The sequence below is a fragment of the Micromesistius poutassou genome (assembly GCF_964030765.1).
Source record: "Micromesistius poutassou genome assembly, contig: SCAFFOLD_1464, whole genome shotgun sequence".
In the NCBI taxonomy this organism is placed as follows: Eukaryota; Metazoa; Chordata; class Actinopteri; order Gadiformes; family Gadidae; genus Micromesistius; species Micromesistius poutassou.
The window spans coordinates 1-10,000 of NW_028177493.1; the positions used below are offsets into that span (position 1 = coordinate 1).

At 49.5% G+C, this 10,000-nt stretch overlaps 1 protein-coding gene and 1 long non-coding RNA gene across 2 annotated transcripts in view; both read right to left on the bottom strand.

Annotated features, from left to right (window-relative positions):
- Positions 1–249: 249 nt before the first annotated feature.
- On the bottom strand, positions 250–3,195 carry zfyve21 (zinc finger, FYVE domain containing 21; the record flags this gene model as incomplete). Its single annotated transcript, XM_084490966.1, has 4 exons — positions 2,973–3,195; positions 1,858–1,908; positions 709–877; positions 250–325 (listed from the first exon to the last, which is right to left on the bottom strand). Coding segments are annotated over exons 1-4 (422 nt in total), but the record flags the coding sequence as incomplete, so codon positions are not given.
- Positions 3,196–6,115: 2,920 nt separating this feature from the next.
- Positions 6,116–10,000, bottom strand: part of LOC311376072 — a 5,375-nt gene continuing 1,490 nt past the window's right edge. The window contains exons 2-3 of the long non-coding RNA XR_014643847.1: positions 7,891–7,957; positions 6,116–6,404 (exon numbers count right to left, since the gene is read on the bottom strand). This is a non-coding gene — a long non-coding RNA (uncharacterized lncRNA). The remainder of the gene's footprint in view (positions 6,405–7,890; positions 7,958–10,000) is intronic.

Here is a 10,000-nt window from a genome sequence, read left to right on the forward strand (position 1 = left end):
CTGGTGTACTGGTGTACTGGTGTACTGGTGTACTGGTGTACTGGTCTACTGGTCTACTGGTCTACTGGTGTACTGGTGTACTGGTCTACTGGTCTACTGGTCTACTGGTGTACTGGTGTACTGTACCTGTGGTCTACTGGTGTACTGGTGTACTGGTGTACTGGTGTACTGGTGTACTGGTCTACTGGTCTACTGGTGTACTGGTGTACTGGTCTACTGGTGTACTGGTGTACTGGTGTACTGGTGTACCTGTGGTTGTTGGCCAGTCTGCAGGTCATGTTCTGAGGTTTCCCCGATGAGTCCAGAGTGACAACGAAGGCAGCGCCTTGAGGTTCACATTGGAACAGAAACACAGAACCAGTCAGACAGATCACAGACCAGTGACACTGACCCAGTGCCACTGAGCAAGGCACCAGTCCTCTGGTGGGCTCAGGGACCGTCCCACACACACACACACACACACACACACACACACACACACACACACACACACACACACACACACACACACACACACACACACACACACACACACACACTAATCATTAACTCAATGTTCAGTTACTAATATCATTTGGTCATCTAGCTGACTCTCTTATCCAGAGACCAACAGTTCAGAAAGGTCATGAGGGAGCGGGTAGGGGTCAGGGGTCGTCTGCCCCCCCCCCCCCCCCCTCTACATAATCACGTCTCTGGTTGACCTCTGACCTCCGGTGAGGATCTTGATCTGTTTGTCGTAGAACTCGCTCTCGCGCTGCGACAGCAGGCCGCACGCGCCGCACTGACGCACCGGGTCCACGAAGCACATACGCGGCAGCGCCACCTTGTGGCTGCAGCACTTATCACAGAAACACCGACCGCACCGCCGACAGTGGTGCTAGGGGAGAGAGAGGGGGGAGGGAGAGAGAGGGGGGGGGAGGGAGAGGGGGGAGGGAGAGGGGGGGAGGGAGAGGGGGGAGGGAGAGGGAGTTAACGAGCCGGCCAATCAGAACACTTCACTGCAAGACACGCTACGCCAGAGAAAAGAACCAAACCAACCTTTGTATTAAAGTCTACAGTGTTAGGTAATTGAGCGATGTTTTAATCCAAAGTGATTTCATTCAGTTCATGTCATTAAGGAGCAGGTGGGGGTGTGACGCAGAATCAAAACCACTAATGAAGATAAAGTTAGTCAACTAAAACTGCATGAAAGATATGAGGTGGTTCCATCTCAGTGTAAACGTTCATTTTGGAGCTAATGATCTGAGCTTTGCAGATCAGAAGCTTCTTCTTCTTTGCTTCTCCACAACATGTTTCTGATCCACAGAAGAACAACAGAACAGAGGGTTTCTGTAACTAACCCGCTGGACTCTGGTGGAGACCCAGCCAAGATAAACATGGCCGGCCAAACATCATAAACGCTACGACTCGCATCAGCCAACACAGAACACACACACCTCAAACTCTGGAGAGAACATGTTCTCTTTTCCCTCCCTCCATGTCTCTCTCCCCCAGGTCTGTCTATGTGTCTCTCTCTCTCTCTCTCTCTCTCTCTCTCTCTCTCTCTCTCTCTCTCTCTCTCTCTCTCTCTCTCTCCCCCAGGTCTGTCTATGTGTGTGTGTGTGTGTGTGTGTCTCTCTCTCTCTCTCTCTCTCCCCCAGGTCTGTCTATGTGTGTGTGTCTCTCTCTCTCTCTCCCCCAGGTCTGTCTATGTGTGTGTCTCTCTCTCTCTCTCCCCCAGTCTGTGTGTGTGTTTGTGTGTGTCTCTCTCTCACAGTGTGTGTGTGTGTGTGTGTGTGTGTGTGTGTGTGTGTGTGTGTGTGTGTGTGTGTGTGTGTGTGTGTGTGTGTTCATGGTGATTTGATAAGCAGGACCAACCTTCCGTGTGATGAAGTCAAACTTGGCGTCGCACTGCATACATCTGGGACACTGGAGACAACAGGAAACGGGAAGTTACACAATGAGCGTCTGACACAGGTCAGGTCAGCCAAACACATGACAGACAGACAGACCCCCCAGAGAGACCCGTAGGAGAGGAATAGAGTCTCCCCCGTCTCTGATAAACACCATCTGATAAACATCACCACAACATACAACACAAAACAATCACTTTGACTTCCTGCTCTGAAAGCGACAGTGAAGCCATGAATCATCTCTCGGAAACAAAGAGAGCAAAACAAGGAAAACCTTCTGAACGTTTCGATATTAGTTCTGGCGTCTTCAAGTTCACGTGAATCGTCGGGTTTTCCTTGTGTGCCGCTTGATCATAACGTTAATAACGTGATCATAACAATCACCCCCAGACGTGTATTACTGAATCAAATGAATCAGGTCTGGGTTTTAAATCAACCACAACGTGTTGATCAGCGGATGGTTCAGCTTCGTGTCCAGCGTTTAAAAACTAGAACCCCATGAAGAACGGAGTGGTGGTTATAGGGCACCGGGAGCTCTGTGTGTGTCGGTGCTGTAGGGGGTGAGCAGGGTCTACTATTGTCTGGAACCACGCCGGGAATCTGCGGTTGGAATCCACACACAATACGCACAATGCCCGCGGTAGCCTCGAACACCATTATTAGTGTTCAGCCGTGTGTACACACACACACACACACACACACACACACACACACACACACACACACACACACACACACACACACACACACACACACACACACACACACACACACACACATACATGGTTTACGTTGTTTCTGCTGCACGGAGCAGCCTGATAAAGCGAGGGCATGGCTGCTGCTCCATCACATGTCCGCTTCGGCACCCAATCAACACCCGGACAGATCGGCGCTTGAGACGCGAGATCCTCAATCCTACTGAAACAAACTGTTGGATAACGTATCGGGGTGGTGTCGGTCATTGCCAGGCTGGCGACCGCCGACTCCTCCCGTGCCTGCAACGCCCAGTCCGACAGCCAAGTGTCCGGGGTGGTTGGAACCCGGGTCCCCCTCCCTCCCTTCCCACCCGGATCTCCTCACCTCTCTATCCGGGACCCACTGCGGTTCGTCCAGGCAGAAGGGGCTGATGAACGCTCCGTTCTCGGGGACCATGCGCAGACCGCTGGGGCTCCGGACCAGCTTTTTGCCGTCAGGCACCGAAGACATTTTTCCCCGACGCCACCTCTCCGTCCACCGCGGACTGGTTCGTCTCCGCTCAACTCTCCGCGGACACGCCCACCCCGGGTGATTGACGGGGACGCCAGCTAATCGGTTTCGACTAGGGAGCGTCACGTGAGAAACAGGCTACGAGGTTGTTTTGGTTCTATAGGCCCCGCCCACAATCCAGGGCCCGCCCACCCTACACGTAGAGTTTGAACACACACACACACACACACACACACGGGTAATACACACACACACACACACACACACACACACATACACACACACACACACACACACACACACACACACACACACACACACACACGGGTAATACACACACACACACACACACACACACACACACACACACACGTACATACTTACTTAATGAACATAGGCAGGCCCACTTATTTCCTGCCTTGGGAGGACACGTTCCTTTTCTCCGACATATTATTTAAAACCATTTAGTTTGTATGTTTTTTCTCACTTGAACGTCGTTTTGGGCACAATAGTAAAAAAAAAAAGCAGTTAAATGACTAAGTGTAAATGTATGTTAATGTCCCCGGTCACATCACACAGTGAAGTCTCTCTACTCTCTCTAGACTGATAACTAATGAGTTAACTAGTGAGTTGAGAAGCCTTTCTGTCCAGGGTAGGCCTACAAAGATAAGGCTTAAAAGAGTTAAGGGCAGCCTTCAACTTAACGCTCATTAGACCAAATGTCCGCTTCCATAGATCCTACACGTACACGTCTATAACAAACACGTCTATAATAAACACGTCTATAACAAACACGGCTATAATAAACACGTCTATAACAAACACGTCTATAACAAACACGTCTATAACAAACACGTCCATAATAAACACGTCTATAACAAACACGTCTATAATAAACACGTCTATAATAAAGCGGGTCAACTAAGTGGGGCGTAGTAAAGAGAGGTAAACAGAATTGTAAACTTTAATAAGCAACGTCAGTAAAGTTGTGTCACACGCTAAGCCCGGAAGTTTCAAATGTAACAGGATTATGTTTATTGTGTCGTTTCATTGTACAGTTTCGTCTTTAGATTAGTTTCCATCCATCCCTGGACCGCTCAAGTCAACATATCGTCATCCATCCGTGACGTCATGACGTCGGTGTAGTTCGGTACGGCGACAGAAAAAGGGACAAAAGCGCGGACGTCCCGCTACCGAAAAACCTTCAGTCCAACAATAAATACTCATCAACAACAATCACTACTACTTCTACTCAGACCCAAACGCTCATTAAAAGTAATTTCCAAATGGAACCGAAGGCAGGCCTGAATATTTACAAGGTTTTTGAACCTCATCTCAAAGGATCCTTTAATATAGAGATGAGGGGGTCACGGCCCTTCTGCTCACTGGGGAACAAGTCGTCCCACGCCTTCTCCAAACCACGTCGGCTAACATCAGCTCTACAGCTAAAAAGGTTTAAAACGTATTAGCCTACTTAACACATAATTAAGCCTAATTAATGTGATTGTCTTTATTTTATTTTTTACATTTTTTAAGATAAGCCCGGACGCATGATTATGACAATTACAAAATCAAAAGCTAAGATGATGTTGCAGCATAAAGTTATTGTATATCGTGTTTCGGCTTTGAACCTGTGATGTTCATCACCAAGGTGAAAGATCAGCATTTCTTATGAGGTCCTTTGAAAAAAGAATATAATATATTATTAATAATAATAATATATTTAACAGTAAACCTGTTAGACCCATTCTGTTGTTTATTCGAACATAATTTCTACTTGTAGTAAGATCAACCACCAACAGTCTAGTTCGGTGGAAATCGGTTTTAGATTCCTTGGTTTGGAAATAGCAGAGAGCTGGCACACATCCGATTCTTCTTTTGGTATGAACACACAAAGCGGTAAAGATCTTAACCTTAATATGAATAATCCTTCATGTATAGCTCTTAATTAATCTTAATTAATAAATACATTTATCTAAAGGGGGGGGGGGCAGGATAGTCTGGAGGTCCTTACAGTGCGGTCTGTTGAAGACAGACTAGTTTTCCACCGCCAGTGCACATGGTTTGGGTTGAGAACGTTTCGGGGTGGAACCAGTTCCCAACTAGTCAGTGTCACCATGGTAACTACATTTCTGACAATCCTGAGTGGATCTGCGTCTCATGTGCCAATGGAAGGATCCGGTCAGTCCGCTTCTTCCGAGCAGCGGCCTTCTAAAAGATAGGCGTCTTCTATTTACTCCCCATTTATAGATAGATATATATGCCTGGTCAGACCGCTAGGGGGCAGTCTCACACTATTTATATATATGCCTGGTCAGACCGCTAGGGGGCAATCTCACACTATTTATATATATACCTGGTCAGACCACTAGGGGGCAGTCAGACACAATTTATATATATATATATATATATATATATATATATATATATATATATATATATATATATATATATATATATGCCTGTTGTGGCCGCTAGGGGGCAGTGCAAATCTAAAAAGCAAATGTAAACATTGAACTTCATACACTGAGATATGTCCTTCAATCGACACATGATGGATGGACGTTTTGGATGGAGAGAGTGTGTGGAACTGCCCACACACACACACACACACACACACACACACACACACACACACACACACACACACACACACACACACACACACACACACACACACAGTATATCGCTGACTAAGAAGCGATGCAGAGGGAAAACACATCAACATCACGCTAGGAGGTGTACACCTCAGACGAAAACACGCACCGTACACCTGTACACCTGTACACCTGTACACCTGTACACCTGTACACCTGTACACAGCACACCTGTACACCTGTACACAGCACACCTGTACACAGCACACCTGTACACAGTACACCTGTACACAGTACACCTGTACACAGCACACCTGTACACAGTACACAGTACACCTGTACACAGTACACTGTACACCTGTACACAGTACACCGTACACCTGTACACAGTACACCTGTACACAGTACACCTGTACACCTGTACACCTGTACACCGTACACCTGTACACCTGTCGCAGAACTTTACAAAGTGCAGTAGAACCCTTGAAGCGGCGTTGGCGGAACAGAGAGAAGGCTAGCGGCGTTAGCTTAGCACGGTGGTTTGAGGGGCTTGCCGAGGGTCAGCTATTTACACGCTGGGCACGAGGTCAGGTGACGCGCCCGTCTGTCCGTCCGTCTGTCTGCGTGGAGGCGGTCGCGTCCGTCAAAGCGCCAGGTCGGTGTGGCTGGCACTCAGGTCGCGACTCATCCTCACACGATAATCTCGTCCCTAAGAAAATAAAACGGGACAAAGATAATAACGTTATGCTTGTTCCAGAACAACCTTGACTTGGTCGGGATGCTAGGCTCACAGTATTGAGCTCAGCTCTAGTGACGCTAAGCTAACGTTAGTGTTCAGCTAGGCTACGTAGCATTTTGTAATGCAGGTCTGTAGAGGTTGGGTTAGCGCTGAGCCATCGCGGTTTTGCTTTTGTTGAGACGCTAGGCTACTAAAGCCCAGTGGTTAGGCCTGGTTTAGTGACGCTAGGCTACTAAAGCCCAGTGGTTAGGCCTGGTTTAGTGACGCTAGGCTACTAAAGCCCAGTGGTTAGGCCTGGTTTAGTGACGCTACTAAAGCCCAGTGGTTAGGCCTGGTTTAGTGACACTAGGCTACTAAAGCCCAGTGGTTAGGCCTGGTTTAGTGATGCTACTAAAGCCCAGTGGTTAGGCCTGGTTTAGTGATGCTACTAAAGCCCAGTGGTTAGGCCTGGTTTAGTGACGCTAGGCTACTAAAGCCCAGTGGTTAGGCCTGGTTTAGTGACGCTACTAAAGCCCAGTGGTTAGGCCTGGTTTAGTGACACTAGGCTACTAAAGCCCAGTGGTTAGGCCTGGTTTAGTGACGCTACTAAAGCCCAGTGGTTAGGCCTGGTTTAGTGACACTAGGCTACTAAAGCCCAGTGGTTAGGCCTGGTTTAGTGACACTAGGCTACTAAAGCCCAGTGGTTAGGCCTGGTTTAGTGACGCTAGGCTACTAAAGCCCAGTGGTTAGGCCTGGTTTAGTGACACTAGGCTACTAAAGCCCAGTGGTTAGGCCTGGTTTAGTGACGCTAGACTACTAAAGCCCAGTGGTTAGGCCTGGTTTAGTGACGCTAGGCTACTAAAGCCCAGTGGTTAGGCCTGGTTTAGTGACGCTAGGCTACTAAAGCCCAGTGGTTAGGCCTGGTTTAGTGACGCTACTAAAGCCCAGTGGTTAGGCCTGGTTTAGTGACACTAGGCTACTAAAGCCCAGTGGTTAGGCCTGGTTTAGTGACGCTAGGCTACTAAAGCCCAGTGGTTAGGCCTGGTTTAGTGACGCTACTAAAGCCCAGTGGTTAGGCCTGGTTTAGTGACACTAGGCTACTAAAGCCCAGTGGTTAGGCCTGGTTTAGTGACACTAGGCTACTAAAGCCCAGTGGTTAGGCCTGGTTTAGTGACGCTAGGCTACTAAAGCCCAGTGGTTAGGCCTGGTTTAGTGACACTAGGCTACTAAAGCCCAGTGGTTAGGCCTGGTTTAGTGACGCTAGACTACTAAAGCCCAGTGGTTAGGCCTGGTTTAGTGACGCTAGGCTACTAAAGCCCAGTGGTTAGGCCTGGTTTAGTGACGCTAGGCTACTAAAGCCCAGTGGTTAGGCCTGGTTTGGTGACGCTAGCTGGCAGCAGTGTCGGGCCGTGGGGGTTGTGGGGGGTTAGGGGGGGGGGGGGGTTAGAGGGGGGGGGTCAGCACAGGAAGGCCTTACTTGGTAGCTGTCTCCAGGAGTCTTGTCCGCCATGTTTAGCACGCCTAGCGAGCTGGCCCTCTTCATGCTGCACCCGATGAGACATGCAGGGAGGGGTCGGGGGGGGGGGGGGGTTAGAGGTCAGGGGTGAACATGGGGTGAGGAGGTTTAGCTCGGTGGAGATGGAGGGCTGTGCTGGTTAATGACATCAGGGACATTCACACACAGGTTAAAGTTCAACCACCAGAGGAAACCCAGAGAACCCTTAATGATGGAGACCGGGATGTGAACCCAGTGAGGGAGGACTCTGTGGAACCAACGCTCGTCTCTTTCTTCTTTCCAGGACTCACCGCCCACTTCCAGAGAGTTCCCCACAACATGTGAAGTGTTATGTCTAAATAAGGCAACCACAAGTCCTGTATTTGTCTTTCCTGATATATTATATTATATATATTATAATATAATATTAACTGAACACACTGGACCATATTTGGGTGTAAATAAGCTTTTCAAAAATTGTTCACTAACTATTCAGTTTCCTCATAAAACGGACAAAGCCGTGACCGACAGCGTGCCATGGTTTATCTTGACCACTAGATGGCACCAGACTCACTGCTGTGGTCCAGTGTGGAGTTACCCTTTAAAGTCCAGGAGCTGGTTGCATTGTTTTAGTTTAACAATGCAGCCCAGTGTCGTTTGACCCATGAAGAGAGAGAGCGAGAGAGAGAGAGACCCTTAATGATGATGATGATGATGATCAAATGATGTCATCAATGACATCATCACAGAGGACAGGAAATGGAGGACAGGAAACAGCCCGAGAGAACACGGTCATGCAAAAAAAAAAGAAAAACATCCACTTAAAAGAGTTTATTTCATAAATAAAATCTCAACACTGCACAGAAATTCAAAAATATAAAAAAAAAAACAGCAGAGCCATGAAAACAAGTTAAGATGAGCGCAGGGAAGCGATCCAAAGCCAGACGAGGAGAGATAAGGGGAGGGGTGAGGCGGTTAGCGGTCAGAGCTGCTCCTCAGCGGCGCCGAAGCAGACGTTAGTACAGGAGCTCCGCCCACATGCTGGTGGTTCACTGCTGGCCCCGCCCACGGCCGCACGCGAGTAGTGCACATACTGGTTAGTACTGAGTCTCTGTTCCAGCACTGGGACCAGACCAGCAGTGAGCCCCACCGCCGCCGCCGCCGCCGACCACGCGGCCAGCGTTCCCAGCATGCTTCTAGGCCGGTTCTGTTTTGGTACTTTTGGCACGGTGTGACCTGAGCAGTGTTTATACTGAGGCCTGGACACACAGCCGTACAACCGCAACCAGAGGGGGGGGGCTGTGTGTACAGCAGAGTACACCAGCGACGCAACAACAACAGCAGCAGCAAACCAGAAGCCGAGCCGCGCCGCTGTTAGCTCGGCTGCACTGTAAACAAGAGGTCAGTAGAACCGTCACACGGCCGCATGCAGAACACACACATCCCTTCTTCTTCTCCTCCTCCTCCTTCTTCTTCATGTGCAAAGTTCAGCTCCAGAGTTTAGGACCCAGAGGACCCCCAGCAGAGAGCAGCTGGTTCTACAGTCACCCGGGGTACTGGGGGTAGTCACCCGGGGTTTAGGCAGGGTACTGGGGGGTAGTTACCCAGGGTACTGGGGGGTAGTTACCCAGGGTACTGGGGGGTAGTTACCCAGGGTTTAGGCAGGGTACTGGGGTAGTTACCCGGGGTTTAGGCAGGGTACTGGGGTAGTTACCCAGGGTACTGGGGTAGTTACCCGGGGTACTGGGGGTAGTTACCCAGGGTACTGGGGTAGTTACCCAGGGTACTGGGGTAGTTACCCGGGGTTTAGGCAGGGTACTGGGGTAGTTACCCAGGGTACTGGGGTAGTTACCCGGGGTACTGGGGTAGTTACCCGGGGTACTGGGGTAGTTACCCGGGGTTCTGGGGTAGTTACCCGGGGTTTAGGCAGGGTACTGGGGTAGTTACCCAGGGTACTGGGGGGTAGTTACCCAGGGTACTGGGGGGTAGTTACCCAGGGTACTGGGGGGTAGTTACCCAGGGTTTAGGCAGGGTACTGGGGTAGTTACCCGGGGTACTGGGGTAGTTACCCGGGGTTTAGGCAGGGTACTGG